The following is a 20,313-nucleotide window of genomic DNA, read 5'->3' as shown; positions in this document are numbered from 1 at the left end:
GAGATAGAAAACTGATTTTAGAACCTGTGCTCTGATACCAAATGATGCAAACCTCAATCGACACGATTTGAGATCCTACAAACAGTATTGGAATAATGTCTAAGAAAGCTAAAATACAGATTTTTGATAGAACCCTGACCCAACATTTATAAGTGAAATGCGAACCAAAAGTATAAGTAACAGACCTTGACCCAATGATTACAATGGAATCACGAACCGAAGGTATAAGGTTTGAACGCCACAAGAAAGAATCCTTGATAAGTTCACAGTTTTGAAGAACCAAAAGAAGAGCAAAGCCTCACATTTTCTGATTTTTTATTCAATTAAAATTATCTCTCATTACAATGAGTGCGTGCTATTTATATGTCATGAAAAAAACTTACTAAATATTAAAACCCTAAACTAAAAAAGGTACTAAATATTAAAACCCTAAATAAAGGTTGATTTGGTATGAAATTAGCAGATCCAAAATAGGAAAATAGCTAAAAAAACGTTCTAAATAATAAAAACCTAAAATTAAGGTAGATTTGGCTTGAATTTAGAAGCTCTAGAATAGGAAATAACTGATATGAAGCTGGAAAGTCAATCAGACATTAATCCATGCCATAAATCACACCCAATCAAGTCAGATTAGCCCTCAATAGCTTGGATTAAATTTATTACACCTTCATCTTCTTTTTGGCTAAACTTGGAATGTCCTACGTTAGAATCAGCCCAAATTTCTTGAATTAGCCCATTAAGTGCTTCTTTGATCTTCTTAGATCTTGCTTTAGTAATAGGCCCAACTGGAACATGCAATGGATCCTTGAATGCTTGTTGATTCTCATCATTTTTGGTCATAGTTTTTATTTCTAATTTTTAGAAACAAAAGAAAATAGAAAATAGTTTTTAAAAGAGAAGTAAGAGTTGTTTTTACTAGTTTTTAAAAACAAAGGAAAAACATAAAGAAATTTAAAGAAAAAAAATCATAAAAAGACAAATAAAATCGTATATGATATATTTCTTTCTCTCTCTATGGAAATTGAAAATCTTCAAATATGATATTCCTTTGAATTATTTATATAAAATTGTATATGATACTTTTCCCAACCACTCCACCCACTCTCTCTGTCTTTTGCCCATACCACTCACCTAGGAGACTCATACCCCTTCTCCAATGGCAATTTTTCGGGTAATTCGGGTCACCCGCCCCGTCCCATCCCGCCCCTATTGGGACGGGTATGGGAATATCCTATTCGGATATAGAACGGGTTTGGGGAATATATAAAAACCCGAATTAGGTTCAAGGCGGGGATGGGTTTTGCAGTTTCTGCTCCGCCCCATATGTGAATTATCAATTTACCCTTATGTCATTACAAAATACCCAAAAAGTCCTCCATATATAATCATTTCTTCCTCAAGTTTTAGGGTTATTTCGCTAGTGAGATAGTCAGAAGGCTTTCGCTCTCAGAGGGCTTTCGTTCTCATTTCTTCCTATTTTCTCATTTCTTTCTAAATTGCTCAAGGTTCTTTTGCTCGTAAGAGGCCTTTCGTTTTCTCATTTCTTCCTAAATTGCTCAGGGTTCTTTTGCTAGTAAGAGGGATTTTGTTTTCTCATTTCTTCCCGTTTTCTCATTTATTCCTAAATTGCTTCTTCCCGTTTCACCCTAAAAACACAATTTTTGCTCTAAAAACCAAACTACCAAATTCGTAGACAACAAATTATTAGGGTTTCTATGGATTCCTCATTTCCAAGTAAGAAAACCCTAAGTTTTGAGGCTTTGTTAGAAATGTCTTGTTTTTCATATTTTTTTGGTTTTGGTTTATGGATTTGAGATTTTTTGGGTTATTTATTTGTAATCTGTGCATTTTGTTCTCGTATGTGCAGTTTGCAATTTTGTTGTACAACAAATGCTTGATTAAATGTGTTTACGATAACCCAAATAACGTGTATTGAAAATACATTTGGGACGGGGATGAGATTATCAGCTCTTTTGTAAACGGGCATGGGGAACACCAACTCGCCCCGCCTCGGGTTTGGGACGGGGATGGGAAAATATATATATATATAACCGAGACGGAAATGAGGTAGTGGTGGCCCGTCCTATACCCGTCTCGTTGCCATCTCTACTTCTCATTTCTTCTCTCTCATCTCTCTTCTTTTTTTTTTTTCTTTTCTTTTCCCATTTTTTTGTTTTTCTTGTTGCTCTTCTTCTTCTTCTTTTTCCACATTGTCCCACAACCTTCTCTCCCTCCCTTTTTCTCCCATTCTTTTTGCTCACATTTCTACTCTTCCTCTTTTTTTTTCCAAAAAAATCTATCACTCCTTACCGCCGCTGATAGGACCACCAACCAATCACCTTCAGTGAGCCATTGCCGACAACCCCCTTCTCTTCTCTCACTTTCTCATCTCACTCATTTTCCGTTTTTATTATTCATTTTATTTTATTTTATTTTATTTTATTTTATTTTTCTTCTTTCTTTCTTTCTTCCTTTAACTCCATTGTCGACCACTCGCCGCCAGCTAACAATTTGAGGTCTTTGGATTAGGCTAATTGCATATTGTTTACCTTATTTGGACTTACTGCTCATTGTTTATTGATTATTTATTTGGGCTTATTGGATTGGGCTTGAGACCTTATTTCTTTTGGCCTTGTATATTATTAATGTGTACTTGTTAAATAATATGAAACTTGAGCTCATTTGTTGTGGATAAAATTTGTTGGATTGGATGATAATTGATATGAGTTTTATCCATTTGAAATATGAAATTGGGGCATGAGACAATTGTGGTATATTTTGGATGTTATTTCAAGTTTACATATTAAATTGGGCTCAATTATGTTGAATTATGGGATATTGAATTTAGGCCTAATGGAATTTGTTTTAATTATCAAATTTTTGGGTTCAGTTGATTGTGCTTGTATTTTGGTTATTAATTTGAAATTTTTTTGTTAAGACCTATAACATGTGAGATATTTCTATTGAGTTATATTTGCTAATTTAGACTCATTTTGATAGACGAAATTTATTAGACTAATTTGAAGTTTGAATTTGGATTTGAATATTTGTTTGGGATTTTGTACATTTTTGGATATTTATGACACGTGGAGTATGAAATTTTATGGAAGAAAGTGAGACTCAAAAAGCTGTAGGAAGACATTGAGCTTGTTGTAAGCTTGTTGGGGTATCCATTTTATTTCCCGCTTTTATTTGGTTTATTTTTATTAATTTTTATAAATATTTGTTTGTGTATAATTACTCATTGTGTATATAATTTAATATCAAACAAATCATAAATTTTGTTTAAATAAGAGGAACAATTCAGTAAACATGTTTTAATAAAATAATAGTTCATAAAATATTCTTTTTAATAAAAATAAGTTTTCAAAATGTTTTTAGGAAAATCTAGAAAATTGTTTTTAATAATAATTGTTTGACAATTTTTAAATAAATTCTATTTCCTTAATTAGATATGATTAAAAGTAATTTTTATAGATAAGGGTCTTAAATAATTTTTTTAATAAGAATGAAATTTGCAAATCGAAATTGTAGAAATCATTTTTTAATAAAATTGGGTTGAAAATATTTTCATAAACAAAGTTTGTAAAGAAATTAATTCATTTTGTAAATAAAGTTGTAAAAATTCATTCATTTTTTAATAAAAACAAATAAAAATAATTTTTGTTGTCAAATTGAAATTTTGTAATAAATTATTTGGATAAGATAAATGTATACAACTTTCTTGAAAAGAAAAATTAAAAACAAATAAAGATGAATAAAATCATTTATTGAAAATAAATGGAAACTTTTTTTTTTTTTGTAAATAATTAAATTGAAATCATCAATTCAAAATTGTTTTAATAAAATCCTTTGAAATTAAAAAAAAAATATTTTTTTTAAATATCTTTTTTTAATCCGTTCAATCAATCAATTTGCATAATTCTCTTGTCATTTATTTTGTGTATTCTTGTAATTATATTTCATCATTATTTTTGTATATATTGATTTTCATTATGACTTGTAAATACTCATTTATGTGATTATTATTTTTTTTGTATCCATAATTAATTAATTAATTTTCACAATTCCCTTGATTCATTTAGTAGAGACCATATGTATACGGGCTTAGAAGAGTGTTACAGCTCACCACTGTACCTTCCCAATAGGTAACCTAACCCACGGATCCAAACTCGGTTTTTCACAAACCTGTTTTTCCTTCAGGAGTCACACTTAGGGTTTTTCTTTCTTATTTTGTTTTTTCCTTTAAAAATAAAACAAAAATAAGTGGTGACTCCAAGTCTTTTTTAAAAATCATATTTTTCACCAAATAAAAAGCAAATCTCATTGTTGAGTGAGGATGTACATGAAAAATGCGGGTCATAGTGTTATATTCATCAACAAGTATGATAATTTAAAAAATAAATCAATTTGAAAATCAAATGGTAACCAATTAATACAAAATATTTATAGATAAAAATTGTTTCACAAAGACTCTATTATTTCCTCTTTTTTACACATAATTATTATGAAATCAAGGTTTGGTTAATCTCGATTTTGATGATAACAAAATAAAGTTTAGAACTAATGATTACATTTCAAGTGTGATTAGGCAAGACGATTTCCAAAGTGGCAATCACAAAGACAAATCAAGCCAAGGAGAAATCATAAAGAAGAAGACCACCTCAAAGAGAAGTGTTTTTCAAGACCCAAGCTTCATAAGATCTCTTTGTAAGGTTGTTGGTGCACTAGGATTTTCATGCTTTACATTTTTTACTTATGCTCTAAAATCATCCCAGATTTATTTTGTTTTAAATATTTTAAAATTTGATGATTTCATGTTTTCAACTAAAACCTTGTGTCAAATGTTTTTCAAACTTGTTTAAAAGGTTTTAAATTGAAAAAGTTGGTTGTTGAGCCAAAAATGACTTAACTGGTTGAACCAAATGAGGAATCGATCGACCCCTAGCTCAACCGATCTAGGAGCAGGTCGACCCCCAATTCAACCGGTCAATGGTGTGAACAGTAACTGATCGACCCCCAACTCAACCGGTCGAGGGGTGCAAAAAACCTTATCTCTCTTCTAGAATGGTTGTTCAACCTGATGAGGAACTGGTCGAGGTCCAACGGTCACCTGCCAAGCATTAAATGCTAACGGCTAGTCAACTGATCGACCCCCAACTCGACTGATAGAACCCCTAATGGCTAGTTTGGCTTTTATCCTCTATAAAAAGGCTCCAAATCTTCATTGTTTATGAGTTCAACCTTCCCAAACCTTTCTTGAATATATTTGAGCCTTGGAAGAGTGTTTTAAGTACACCATTGTTCTAAAACTTGCATATCATTAGTGCATCATTCAATCCTAGTTTTCTAGTATCATTTAAGCTTAAATTTTAGTACTAGGATATTGTGAGATCAATTATTTGTATATCTTTGAGATGAAGATTCTCAAGTGTGGGGTATCACTTGAGAGGTTGTTCAAGAGTGGGGTATCCCTTGAGGATTGTAAAAGGTGCTTGGAGCCAAAAGTCAAAAAATGTGGATTGGAACTATAATCCAATTGTATTGATTGAAGGCTTGGTTTGGAAGCTTTGAATTAGTGGAACCTCAAGCTTGGGATTGAAACTAGAGGAGAGTGGATATAGGTCGGGTTGCGTTGAACCACTATAAAATCTTGTATTTGCATTCTCTATTCCCTACTCTTTTACTTTATATGCAATTATCTTTATATTGTTTTGTTTATATACTTGCATATAATTATCTCTTGCATTCACATAGCTTAATTTTGCAAAAAAATAGCATCACCCTAATTACTGTCCCCCTTTAGGGTGATTACCATAGGTTGGATTAGCCCAATTTTTCTAACAATTATAATATTACTATTTACATTTTTACTAAAAACTATTTATTTGTAAATTATAAAATTATTTTCATTTTTTAATTAAACATCAATTAAATTCAATTAATATATTTAATATTATGCAAATTGAATTTATAATATTTTACAAAAATCAAAATAAAAAATTATTTTTAAAAAACAATATGCCAAATATCCGTATTTTTGTAAAATACTTAAAAAGAAAAAAAAAAGAAGAGAAACTCTATTTTCTTTTTTAAAACTTAAAAACAGTTTTTTTTTAAAACAAACATTACAAAACATGGTCACTCGGGTCTTGAGGCCTCTATCAACATGTTTTGTTTGTTTTGTTTCCTTTATTGCCCAATTTTTGTGTAAGCTCTAAATAATGCCTCTTTCAATCCTTTCCAATTGCTCTGTTCGTGCACTTTTTTTTTATGTTGCCATGTAGGCAACAGTATAGTTCTTGATCCCCCAATCAGAGAAAACTAAAAAATTATACATAATTCTTTGCTCCACTACTAATGCATTACATCAATATCTGTCATTAATTAACTCTACCACACAAATTTCATGCAGCAATTGCCATGATTTTTGTTCACTAAGATCACATACCAACCCCTGCACATGCATACACAACATGAATGCATTCGCTTTCATTGAGAGAATGGTTTCACACATTTGAATGTGGCAACATTGGGAAGCATCTTCAGTGTTTCATTGCTTCAATAAAGGTTTTGAAATTCTTGTAAGAAGATCCGCCTTCGCTTACACTCTTTCTAGCCATTTCCTTCAACTTCTCTGCATTTGCTTTTATACCATCATCAGAGACCAACTTTTCAATCTTCATCTTAATCTCATGCCTCGATATGAGTCCATTTTCATCTGGGTTCAACCCCAAGCCCACCTTCCATTTGTCGCATATGTAATTCTGGTCAAGGAATTGATCTCCAACGTAGGGCCAGCATAGGAAGGGGACTCCCATGCTTATGCTGTCCATGGTTGAGTTCCAACCACAATGGGAAAAGAAACATGCAACAGAAGGGTGAGCTAAAACCTCTTCTTGGGGTGCCCACGAAACAATCTTTCCATGGTCAGCTACTCTCTCAATGAAACCATCAGGGTATTCAGCAGCTGATCCATCGGTGAAGTCTGATCGGACAACCCATAAAAATGGCCGCCCTACAAGTTCAATGCCAAGTGCTAATTCATTGAATTGGTGCTGGGTTAAGATTGTGAAGCTGCCAAAGGCAACATAAATGACCGAGCCAGCAGGTTGTTTATCGAGCCAGCCTATGCAAGTTGAATCCTCAGGCCAAAAGTTTGCAGCATAATGACCCGGATCACTACTTGCAAGTAACGGGCCAATTGGTAATAAGTTAGGAATCAAGTCACAAGCAGATGAGTCAAGTTCGTAAACACAGTTGCAAAGAAGCCACTTGGAAGAATCCATAATTTGAATAGATGTGAGATAAATTCGGAAAACCAACTCTTGTATCTTTAGATCAATTGGCCACTTCCAGGGCAAGCTGTTCCTGCTGAAGACTGGAATACCCTTCGACACGCAGATCAACTCATCATTCAGAGGAGATCCTGCAGAGATAGTTGAATCGTTTCTATCAAAACCAAGAAATTTCTTAGACAACAAATTAATTTTAGAAATATGATATAAATTAACAAGTTGAAGCCTTAATACCATCAGTACTATTTACGATTCCGGCCTCAATTAGTTTTGGAATATGAAGTGCCAAAGCCCAGATTCCTGCTCCCATAGGACAAAAAGGGACCCCTTCGATTCCCATCTTCTCTGCCACCTCCATTGGCCACCGCTCAAGTGTTATGTCAGCAATAACACAAGTGATCTGCTCATCATCATTCGAGCGGTTGACTTTCTCAATTAAATCCTTCAAATGACCCGGCATGACTCTTGAAATACTTTCTGTTAACTTGAGTATGTTTTTCCGATCGTCCCCTGGATCCAGACCATCTGGGATAGAGGCTAGCCCTATCCCACTCCGAGCCTCAGCCTCATGTGGGAGTGCAGCCAGCAGTTTAGTATGTATGAAGTCAGAATTCACAAAGGTGACCTTGATCCCATGATCAGAAATCCGGTGTGCAAGCTTCATAAGAGGAGCAACATGTCCTTGCGCTGGGAGCGGAATAATCAGCACATGAGGTCGCCTGCCCATGGTCCTTGCTAACTTGCCAACACTTCCACCCTTCTCTTTGTTCTGATCCCAAGCTTCACTAGTACTGATACTGTTTTTTTAGCCTGAGCCCTCCATGGAACTGTATTTATGAATTTTATACCTATTGCCCTCCTAATTGAGGTGCAAAACTTTTGTCCCTTTCAAAAAACAAAGGGAATATGAAGTCCTCGCTAGCTTTTTCAACAATGAAAACTAGTGGAAGTTCACCGACACTAGAGATGGAAAACCCTCGTCTCAGAAATGCAAGGAAAGGAAAGACCGTCCGCCCACACATAAGCTTCCACAGCTTCACAAAACATAGCCCTACCTGCTGCATTATTGGCCTTAGAAACCAGCCGCCAGACCAGCCCAACACGTGGTTTTGAAAAAAATACTTCCCTGAGCTGGAACCCATATATGGGCAAGCCCAACAAAGTCCATCTCTGACTTATGAATTTATTTTATTATCTCAAAGCTATGGGTTTGTGGGTCTGGCCCACACTTACTGTGGTGTAATCTCCTAAGTGGTTAATTTGTCTTTATAGTGTCTTCTATGGCTCTGGAAGCATATTTAAGAATTTCATTTAATTGGCTGCGTTTCATCTCACAGTTTTATATGACTGTTAACGTTTAAGACAAATACGTATCACTGTTGTGACTAAGCTTCTCAGGCAGTTTTTTCTTCTTTTCTAGTGTTGCTGATGCATCAAGATATATATCTTTTGTTTTATATGATGAGGAAGTCATCATCACGTTTTTCCTTTGTCTTTTACATACAAACTCTTATGTAGCTTGAATCTCGTCTTTTGTATCATCAGCTGTATTTGTCTGTTTCTGTTATTAACAAGCCTGCATTGATGTTGCTGAGCCCTCCCTTCTACTTTATTTGTGTATTTCATACATTATCTTATGTAGCTCTCCATTGCCCATTATCAAAAGTCTCATTAAAATATCATTTTTGCTCTCATACCAAGTTTGAAATCCAAAAAAAGATTCAAAGAGAAAAAGATCGAGAAAAAAAAAATTAGGATTTCTTATTATAAATTCTCTTAAAAATAACTCTAACACCATTAGAATTTAAATAAACCTAATAAAAAAAATAAATACTATTTTACTCTTACTTCTAAAAAGAAAAAAAATAATTTTAATGTTGTAACTAAATATATAATAACTAAATAGTATATAATTCTAATATACTAACTAAATATATTAGTAACTTCTAACACCTTTTACCATTGGATGTTGTGGACGGGTCATTTTAAATAATATTTCTTTGATGTGATGATGAGTTTGATATTTTAGTAAAATATAGTCAAGACTTATTTTGGTTCTTTGATAATAAACTAACATTTGGTGATATTCCAAATGCAAGATTTGAGTGTATTATTTTTTGCTATGAGTATTTTAAATTATGGTTAGATCTTAGAGGTCTTTTTCATAAGTATAATTGATCATAATATTATTGTAAGACATTTGATAAAACCTAATACATAATACTTAATGATTTAAGATGAGTTTAAGTTAAATTATATTTAAGTCATTAAATTAATGGAGCAAATGTCTTCAAATTATTTTTAATTTTAAGTTACAATATTTATTATGATTAATAATTTATGTGATAATTAGGTCTTTAAGATAATTTATCTAATAAATTTCTTTTACTTAGATAATCTTATGAGGAGCAAACCTTGGCATTCACTTTCAACCTTTTACAAAGCTTTACTTTCTTGATTTTCCAAGGGTGCTATCGTTGAAATATGACGGTTTTGGAGGCTATGTTATTGAATGTCTCAAAACCATATTGGATTAGTTTCACTATCAGTTAGAACCCTTGGGTTAGAGCCCATTTGACCATATTATTATGTACTTATTTTTAGAAATTGTCTTGAAGTTAAAAAAAAAATATAGTTTTTATTTTCTAAAAACAATGGTGTTTAGCAACTTTGTTTTTAAAAACACTTTTAAAAAAATAAAAAACAAAAATTTGTTTGGATATTTTTTTTAATATTCTGATTTTATAAAAAAAAAAATCATAGACTTAATGTATATAATATTAATTAAATTTAATTCATGCCTTGGTAAAAATAAAAATAATTTTGTACTTAGAAATAAATCATATACATATATAGTTTTTAGTAAAATAGGAGTAGTAATAATATTATAGTAAAAGTATAAGTTATATTTTTTGGTAACAAAATATACTATTTTAGTATATGTTATAAAATTATGGACATTAATATTTTCATAAAAGTATAATTGATTTTTTTTTCAAAATAAATAATTTGTTTTTAGATTATTTGTTAAATATGGGTCATTATTTGAATTTCAAATTATTTTTAAAAGTTACTAAACTTATTAATAAATTAAATGGAATAAGACTTGGTTGATTTGAAGTCTATTTGTCTGGTGAAAAAAATAGAAGGAAATATGATTTTATGAAGAAAAGAAAAATGAGTTATTATGAATTAATTTTTGTCCATCTAATTCTTGTATTAATTGAATCGTTATTTGCGTTTTAAACTATTTTTATAAATTGTTGGACTCGTTGATAAATCCAATACATCAAGTTTTACTTGATTTGAAGTTTATTTGCCTACTAAATAGATTTGAAAAAAATATAATTATATGTCAAAAAAATAAAAATAAAACTTAGGAAAGTTATTCAAAATTGGATTAGCTTCTAGTTCCAAGATTTTCTAATATTATTGGTTTTTTTAGTCTTGAATTATTTTTAAAAATTTTAAAACACAAAAATGTTTTAAAATTACATGGTCAAACAAACTATTAGGCCCAATTTGACTTTGTGATTTAAAAATAGATAACTATTTTAAAAAATTCATAGTAATGTTTTGGTCATTGTTTTTATTTCCAATTTTTAGAAACAAAAGAAAATAGAGAATAGTTTTAAAAAGAGAAGTAGAATATGTTTTTACTAGTTTTTAAAAACAAAGTAAAAACATAAAGATATTTTTAAAAAAATCATAAAAAAACAAATAAAATTATATATGATATCTTTCTTTCTCTCTCTATGGAATCTGAAAATCTTCAAATATGGTATTTCTTTGAATTATTTATATAAAATTGTATATGATACTTTTACCAACCATTCCACCCACTCTTTCTCTCTTGCCCATACCCCTCACCTGCCCCACATCATTCTCTTCCTCCCTTTTTCTCCCATTCTTTTTGCTCACATTTCTACTCTTCCTTTACTTTTCCCTTCCTTTTTTTTTCTTTTTTTTTTTTTTTGTTTTCCAAAAATCTATCACTCCTCACCACCGTCGGTAGGACCACCAACCAATCACCGTCGGTGAGCCATTGCCGGCAACTCCTTTCCCTTCTCTCACTTTCTTATCTCACCCATTTTCCCTTTTATTATTCATTTTGTTTTGTTTTCCTTTTTCTTTTCTTTTTTCTTCTCTCTTTCTTTCTCTCTTTAACTCCACTATCAACCACCCGCCGCCAGCTAACAATTCCAACAACTCATAGATTCTTCAAAAAAAAAAAATTGTGTAAGCCCATTTATGCATTTCTTTATTTTATTTTTCTTATTATTGTCATTTTTTTTTATTTGTGAGATTTGAATTATTGAATCAATATGAAATTTGGGCTTTGTTAATTAATATAAAATTTAGGTTGTGGATATATTGCATTTGTTGGTTAATTTAAGATATTTGAATTAGGCCAGTTGCATATTGTTTACCTTATTTGGACTTGCGGCCCATTGCTTATTGGTTATTTATTTGGGCTTATTGGATTGGGCTTGAGACCTTATTTCCTTTGGTCTTGTATATTATTAATGTGGGTGTGGACCCCGCATTTCGGCTCATGCGTTTCCCACTCGATGGCGAAACTCGTTTTTTATTTTATTTGATGAAAATTCGATTTTTAGAAAAAAGACTTGGAGTCGCCACTTATTTTTGTTTTATTTTTAAAGGGAAAAACAAAATAAGAAAAAAAAAACCCTAAGTGTGACTCCTGAAGAAAAAAACGGGTCTGTGAAAAACCGAGTCTAGGTTCGGGGGTCAGGTTACTCATTAGGAAGGTACGGTGGTGAGCCGTAGCACCCCTCTAAGCCCGTATATGTACGACCTTTACTAAACGAATTGAGGAAATTGTGGCAATTAATTAATTAATTATGGATACCAAGAAAAATAATCAATATACAAGTCATGGTGAAAATTAATATGCACAAAAACGATGATGAAATCTAATTACAAGAATACACAAAATAAATAATAAGAGGATTATGCAAAATGATTTATTGAATTAAATAAATAAAAGATATTTAAAAAAAAGGTTTTAAAGAAGTTTCAAATGATTCTATTAAAATGATTTTGAATTAGTGATTTCCATTTATTTACTTAAAAAAAAAAGAATTAATTTATTTTCTCAATTTCAGTTGTGTTCAATTTTAAAAAAAAAAAAAAAGCTATTTACACTGATTGTATCAAAAGAATTTATTACAAAATTTCAATTTGGGTACAAAAATTATTTTTACTTGCTTTTACTAGAAGATAATGAATGTTTACAATTTTATTTACAAAAGTATTTAGATTCATTTCATTTAAAAGAGTGATTTTTATAAATTATTTAAAATGACATAACTTTATTTACAAAAGAATTTTTTATTAAAAGAAAAAAATAAAAATAAAATAAATAAATAAATCATCTATTTCTAAAATGACTTTTAATCCAATTTTAATTAAGTAAAAAGAATTCATTAAAAAAACATTTTTTGGATGATTTTATTAAAAATTAATTTTTGGGACAACTTTATTTACAAAACAATATTTGGAAAATTTTGTTAAACAAATAAATTTTTGGACAAATATTATTTAAAAACAAAATTTCAAATTCCATTAAAAACATTTCTTTTGGTATTTTCTAAATGCATTTTTTTGGATTTTTATAAATAAAAAATGAAATAAAATAAAATAAAAACTTTCTTTTATTAAAAATAATATTTTAAAATTGTTGTTTTATTAAAACACATCTGTTGACTTCCTCTTCTCATTTAGACAAAATTTCTAGTTTGTTTGATGTTCAATTCTGTACACACTCAATAAATACATGCGAACGAATATTTGTACAAACTAATAAAAATAAAACCAAATAAAAAGTAAGAAATAAAATATGTACCCAAATAAACTTACGATAAGTTCCACGTGTCATCAATTCGTACTCAGCCAACAAGATTGTAGAGTGGGTCCATGCAAAAAACAAAAATGGCACAGATGTAAATATCCAGAGATGTATAAAATCCCAAACAAATATTCAAACCCAAATTCCAATTTCAAATTAGTCCCATAAATTTCATCAATTAAAATGAGCCCAAATTACTATAGGTCTTAACCTAGAACATCCAAATTAATAACAAAAAAATACAAACACAATCAACCAAACCTAAAATTGGATAAATTAAAATAAATTCTACTAGACCTAAATTTAATATTCCATAATCTAGGTCTAATTTAATATGCTCCACAATTGTCCCATGCCCAAATTAAATAATTCAAATTAGCCAAGCCCATATCAAATATTCAAATAATCTAACAAATGTCACCCACATTATGGGCCCCAAAATTTACATCAATTAACAAGCCTACATAAAAGAAATATACATGGTCAAGGAAAATAATATTTCAAACCCAATCCAATAAATCCAAACGAATAACAAATTGACAATAGACCCGACTCCAAATAAATAATATGCAATTGATATAGTTCAAATATCCTAAATTAATCCCACAAACCCGAATTAACCAATTTCAAATTAATCTATCAATAATAAATTAACCCAAATTTCATATTAATTAACAAAGCTCAAACATAATACCCACAATCAAACATAAATACACAAATCCAATTTCAACAATAATTATTATTAACATCAAATAAAAAAAAATAGTAATAATAATAATAATAATAATACACGGGAAATAAATAATAAATAAAAAAAAGAAATGGAAAAGGAAAAAATTTTGGGGCCGTATGGGAATCAGGAAGGGGATGAAAAATGAAAAATAAAAAAAATAAAAATAAAAAAATAAAAATGGAAGAGGAGATAGGAAGATGGGTCGGCTGGGAATTAGGGGATGAAGAAAAAAAAAAGAAAAAGAAAAAAAAAATGGGGGGTCGGCCCTTCTCAGGAAAATGGGAGGAGAAAAACTAAAAAAATAAGAAAAGAAAAAAATGGAGAATGGAGGGGAAGGGGGAAAAATAGGAGCTGGCCGTGGAAAGGAAAAGAGGAATGGAGGAAGAAATAAATAAATCGGTCGGCTCTTTCTATCTCCAGGAAAAGTAACAGCAAAAAGGAAAAAAAAATGAGGAACCTCCTCTAATGGGGGGCCGGCCAAAGGGTAGAAGAAGGAGAGTGGGAGGGGTTCGCCGTGTGGGGGGCAAGGGGAGATAGAGGGCTGAAAAAAATGGCCCGCCCGAAAACCCACCTGTGTAGAGATGAAAAAAGATAAATAAATGAGGGAGAGGGGAGAAGGATGGGGGCCCGCGGTATGGGAGTGAGAGAAGAAAGATGAATGGAGAAGAAAAGGGGGGAAAATTTTGAGGGGAAAAAAAAAGGTGAGGTAGCCGGCCAAAGGAATTGGAGAGAGAAGAATGGGTGGGTGAGAGTAGGTGGAGGAAAAAAAGGAAGAGAGAGGAGAGAGAAAAATAAAAAATAAAAATAAAATAAAATAATAAATAAAAATATAAAAATATAATATAATATAATATAATAATAATAATAATAACAAGTAAAATTAATAAGTAAAATAAAATAAAATAAAATAATAAAATAATAATAAAAATTAAAAATTAAAGGGTGAGTGGGCCTAATATAACACATGTAATCGGGATTTAAAATTGGACTCAAAATTAATGTAAAGATAAAATTAGGACAAATTTTGGGGTCTACAGTGGGCTTGTTAAATAATATGAAACTTGAGCTCATTTGTTGTGGATAAAATTTGTTGGATTGGGTGATAATTGATATGAGTTTTATCCATTTCAAATATTTAATTTAGGCATGAGACAATTATGGTATATTTTGGATATTATTTCGAGTTTACATATTAAATTGGGCTCAATTATTTTAGATTATGGGATATTAAATTTAGGTCTAATGGAATTTGTTTTAATTATCAAATTTTTGGGCTTAGTTGATTGTGCTTGTATTTTGGTTATTAATTTGAAAATTTTTTGCTAAGAATATAACATATGAGATATTTCCATTGGGTTATATTTACTAATTTGGGCTCATTTTGATTGATGAAATTTATTGGACTAATTTGAAGTCTAAATTTAGGTTTGAATATTTGTTTGGGATTTTGTAAATTTCTGGATATTTATATTTGGGCCATTTTTGTTTTTGCATAGGCCCATTCTTCAATTATGTTGGCTGAGTATAGATTTATGACATGTGGAGTATGGAATTTTATGAAAGAAAATGAGACCCAAAAAGTTATAGGAAGACATTGAGCATGTTGGAAATTTGTTTGGGTACACGTTTTATTTTCCATTTTTATTTGATTTATTTTATGAGCTTCTGTAAATATTTGTTTGTATATACTTACTCATTGTGTACATAATTAAATATCGAAAAAAACAAAAAAAATTATTTAAATAAGATGAACAATTCAATAAACATGTTTTAATAAAACAATAGTTCATAAAATATTTCTTTTAATAAAAATAATTTTTCAAATTTTATTTAGGAAAATTTAGAAAATTGTTTTTGATAAAATTTAAAAAAAAAAAATTGTTTTTTATAATAATTGTCTAAAAATTGTTTTGTAAATAAAGTTATCCCAAAAGTTAATTTTTAATAAAATTGTCCAAAATTTTTTTTTAAATAAATTATATTTCCTTAATTAGATAGGATTAAAAGTGTTTTTTATAGATAAAAGTCTTAAATAATTTTTTTTAATAAGAATGAAATTTGCAAATCTAAGTTGTAGAAATCATTTTTTTTTTTAATAAAATTGGGTTGAAAATATTTTCATAAACAAAGTTTGTAAAGAAATTAATTCCTTTTGTAAATAAAGTTGTAAAAAATCATTCATTTTTTAATAAAAGCAAATAAAAATAATTTTTGTTGCCAAATTGAAATTTTATAATAAATTGTTTTGATAAGATAAATGTATACAACTTTCTTGAAAAGAAAAATTGAAAACAAATAAAGTTGAATAAAATCATTTATTGAAAATGAATAGAAACTTTTTTTTTAAATAATTAAATTGAAATCATTAATTCCAAAATTGTTTTAATAAAATCCTTTGAATATTTAAAAAAAATTATTTTTTAAATATCCTTTTTTTAATCCATTCAATAAATCAATAAATCAATTTGTATAATTTTCTTGTCATTTATTTTGTATATTTTTGTAATTAGATTTCATCATTATTTTTGTATATATTGATTTTCACTATGACTTATAAATACTCATTTATGTGATTATTTTTTTGGTATCCATAATTAATTGTCACAATTCCCTTGATTCGTTAGGAGAGACCGCGTGTATATAAGCTTAGAGGAGTGTTACAGCTCACTATCGTACTTTCCAAATAGGTAACCTGACCCCCAAACCCAGACTCGATTTTTTACAAACCTATTTTCCTTCAGAAGTCGTACTTAAGGTTTTTTTTTTTTTTCTTATTATGTTTTTCCCTTTAAAAATAAAATAAAAATAATTGACAACTCCAAGTCTTTTCTAAAAATCATATTTTTCACCAAATGAAAAGCAAATCTCATCGTTGAGTGAGGATGCATATGAAAAATGCGGGTCCACAATGTTATATTCATCAACAAGTATGATAATTTAAAAAATTAATTAATTTGAAACTCAAATGGTAACCAATTAATACAAATATTTATAGATGAAAATTGTTTCACAAATACTCTATTATTTCTTTTTTTTTAACACATAATTATATTTTTTAAAAATTTATCATTTGATAAATGAATTTCAAATCAAACAACACTTTGTATTAAATTTATTAATGAGTTTAATAATTTTTAAAAATAATTTAAAACTACAAAAATCGATATAATCACTATAAAAAATAATAGACTAAAACTGATGCATAATGAGTTATGACTTTCCTTTTTCTCTTACAAACACAATTTTATTTTTTATTTTTTTTTTTGGCCAATTAAATGCATTCTAAATTGAGATATAATTAATAATGTAAATTCTTTAATGAATTTTCTAATTTTTCAAAATAATTATAAATTCAAAAGATCGATCTAATTAATTGCATATTAAATCAAAGCACCATAGAATACTCCGTTCAAAATTAAGTACTAAACATGTGCATGTAATGAAAACTTTGCTCATTCACATCTTAAACAGGTTAAACTTTATTTGTTTTGGAATTTATATATATATTTTTTAATTTTGGGATAATATTGCTATTTATATTTTTACTAAAAACTATTTATTTGTAATTATAAAATTATTTTCATTTTTAATTACACATCAATTAAATTCAATTAATATAATTAATGTTATGCAAATTGAATTTATAATATTTTACAAAAATCAAAATAAAAAATTATTTAAAAAAAAAAATCTGCCAAATATCCATATTTTTGTAAAATACTTAAGAAAGAAAAGAAAAAAAAAACTCTATTTTCTTTTTTTAAACTTAAAAACAGTTTTTTTTAAAACAAACATTACAAAACAGGGTCTCTCGGCGGGTCTTGAGGCCTCTATCAACATGTTTTGTTTCTTTTGTTTCTTTTGTTGCCCAATTTCTGTGTAAGCTCTAAATAATGCCTCTTTCAATCCTTTCCAATTGCTCTGTTCCTGCACTTTTTTTATATGTTGCCATGTAGACAACAGTATAGTTCTTGATCCCCCAATCAGAGAAAACTCAAAAATTATACATAATTCTTTGCTCCACTACTAATGCATTACATCAATATCTGTCATTAATTAACTCTACCACAAATTTTATGCAGCAATTGCCATGATTTTTGTACACTAAGATCACATACCAACCCCTGCACATGCATACACAACATGAATGCATTCGCTTTTATTGAGAGAATGGTTTCACACATTTGAATGTGGCAACATTGGGAAGCATCTTCAGTGTGTCATTGCTTCAATAAAGGTTTTGAAATTTTTGTAAGAAGATCCGCCTTCGCTTACACTCTTTCTAGCCATTTCCTTCAACTTCTCTGCATTTGCTTTTATACCATCATCAGAGACCAACTTTTCAATCTTCATCTTAATCTCATGCCTTGATATGAATCCCTTTTCATCTGGGTTCAACCCCAAGCCCACCTTCCATTTGTCGCATATGTAACTCTGGTTATGAAATTGATCTGCGAAGTAGGGCCAACATAGGAAGGGAACTCCCATGCTTATGCTGTCCATGGTTGAGTTCCAACCACAATGGGAAAAGAAACATGCAACAGAAGGATGAGCTAAAACCTCTTCTTGGGGTGCCCATGATACAATCTTTCCATGGTCAGCTACTCTCTCAGTGAAACCATCAGGGTATTCAGCAACTGATCCATCGGTGAAGTCTGATCGGACAACCCATAAAAATGGCCGGCCTACAAGTTCGAGACCAAGTGCTAGTTCATTGAATTGGCGCTGGTTGAAGATTGCTAAGCTGCCAAAGGCAACATAAATGACTGAGCCAGCAGGTTGTTTATCGAGCCAGCCTATGCAGGTCGAATCCTCAGGCCAAAAGTTTCCAGCATAATGACCCAGATGATGACTTGCAAGTAATGGACCTATTGATAATATGTTAGGAATCAACTCACAGGCAGATGAGTCAAGTTCGTAAACAGAGTTGCTGAGAAGCCACCTGGAAAAATCCATTTTTTGAATAATTATGAGAAGAGTTCGGAAAATGGTCTCTTGTATCTTTGGGTCAATTGGGCAGCACCAGGGCAATCTGTTGCTGCTAAAGACTGGATATCCTTTGACAGGCAGATCAACTCGTCATTCAGAGGAGATCCTGCAGAGATATTTGAATTATTTCCATCAAAACAAAGAAATTTCTCAATACTTCCCTGGTATCAACAACAAATTAATTTTAGAAAAAGTTGAAGCCTTAATACCGTCAGTGCTATGTATGATTCTTGCCTCAATTAGCTTGGGAATGTGAAGTGCCAAAGCCAAGATTTCTGGTCCAGAAGGAAAAAAGGGACCCCCAGGATTCCCAAGTTCTCTGCCACCTCCATTGCCCACCACCCAAGTGTTATGTCAGCAACAACACAAATGATCTGCCCATCATCATTCGAGCGGTTAACTTTCTCAATCAAATCCTTCAAATGGCTCGGCATGACTCTTGAAATGCTTTCTGTTAACTTGGGTAGATCTTTCCGATCGTCCCCTGGATCCAGACCATCTGGGATAGAGGCTAGCCCTATCCCACTCCGAGCCTCAGCCTCATGTGGGAGTGCAGCCAGCAGTTTTGCATGTATGAAGTCAGAGTTAACAAAGGTGACCTTGATCCCATGATCAGAAATCCGGTGTGCAAGCTTCATAAGAGGAGCAACATGTCCTTGCGCTGGGAGCGGAATAATCAGCACATGAGGTCGCCTGCCCATGGTCCTTGCTAACTTGCCAACACTTCCACCCTTCTCTTTGTTCTGATCCCAAGCTTCACTAGTACTGATACTGTTTTATTAGCCTGAGCCCTCCATGGAACTGTATTTATGAATTTTATACCTATTGCCCTCCTAATCGAGGTGCAAAACTTTTTTCCCTTTCAAAAAACAAAGGGAATATGAAGTCCTCGCTAGCTTTTTTAACAATGACAACTAGTGGAAGTTCACCGACACTAGAGATGGAAAACCCTCGTCTCAGAAATGCAAGGAAAGGGAAGACCATGAAGAATTTGAAGACCATGATGTTGCTGAGCCCTCCCTTCCACTTTATTTATGTATTTCATACATTATCTAGAAGCTAAAGTCTTACAAATAAGTAAAAATCCATTTCTCTTTTAAATTTCACAATTTGAAGACAGTTGTTGGGCATAGTTTTCAAATAAGTAAAAATCCTTGCAATATTCTCAGGGAATTAGAATTAGAGTAGAATTTCACTTTCCCATTCTTTCCCTTTCAATTTATCTCACACTCGTTATTACTTCACCCCAAAGTTTAAAGTCGTGGAGGCCCATGCTTCCATGGATGGGATGATGATGCTATTTATGAGAGTCAGAGCGAGAGGAAAACCATGCCTAAAAATAAGGCGGGTGTTATGTTCCATGTTTCCATCCGTGGAGAGGGATTTAATAGGATGCAGCTGTATTTCAGCCGCCACTCTTC

At 30.7% G+C, this 20,313-nt stretch overlaps 1 protein-coding gene and 1 pseudogene across 1 annotated transcript; both read right to left on the bottom strand.

The window, feature by feature from the left end:
* Window positions 1–6,313: 6,313 nt before the first annotated feature.
* On the bottom strand, window positions 6,314–8,339 carry LOC117904950 (UDP-glycosyltransferase 83A1-like). The gene is made up of 2 exons (XM_034817781.1): window positions 7,533–8,339; window positions 6,314–7,429 (listed from the first exon to the last, which is right to left on the bottom strand). The coding sequence occupies exons 1-2, from the start codon at window positions 8,023–8,025 to the stop codon at window positions 6,546–6,548; spliced, it is 1,377 nt and encodes a 458-aa protein (XP_034673672.1). The 5' UTR covers window positions 8,026–8,339; the 3' UTR covers window positions 6,314–6,545.
* A 9,478-nt stretch (window positions 8,340–17,817) lies between these two features.
* On the bottom strand, window positions 17,818–19,898 carry LOC117904954 (annotated as a pseudogene).
* Window positions 19,899–20,313: the final 415 nt, after the last annotated feature.

Source organism: Vitis riparia, chromosome 17 (assembly GCF_004353265.1).
Source record: "Vitis riparia cultivar Riparia Gloire de Montpellier isolate 1030 chromosome 17, EGFV_Vit.rip_1.0, whole genome shotgun sequence".
Classification (NCBI taxonomy): domain Eukaryota; kingdom Viridiplantae; phylum Streptophyta; class Magnoliopsida; order Vitales; family Vitaceae; genus Vitis; species Vitis riparia.
Note: the sequence above shows the minus strand (reverse complement) of the source record. Positions and strands in the feature narration are given on the sequence as shown.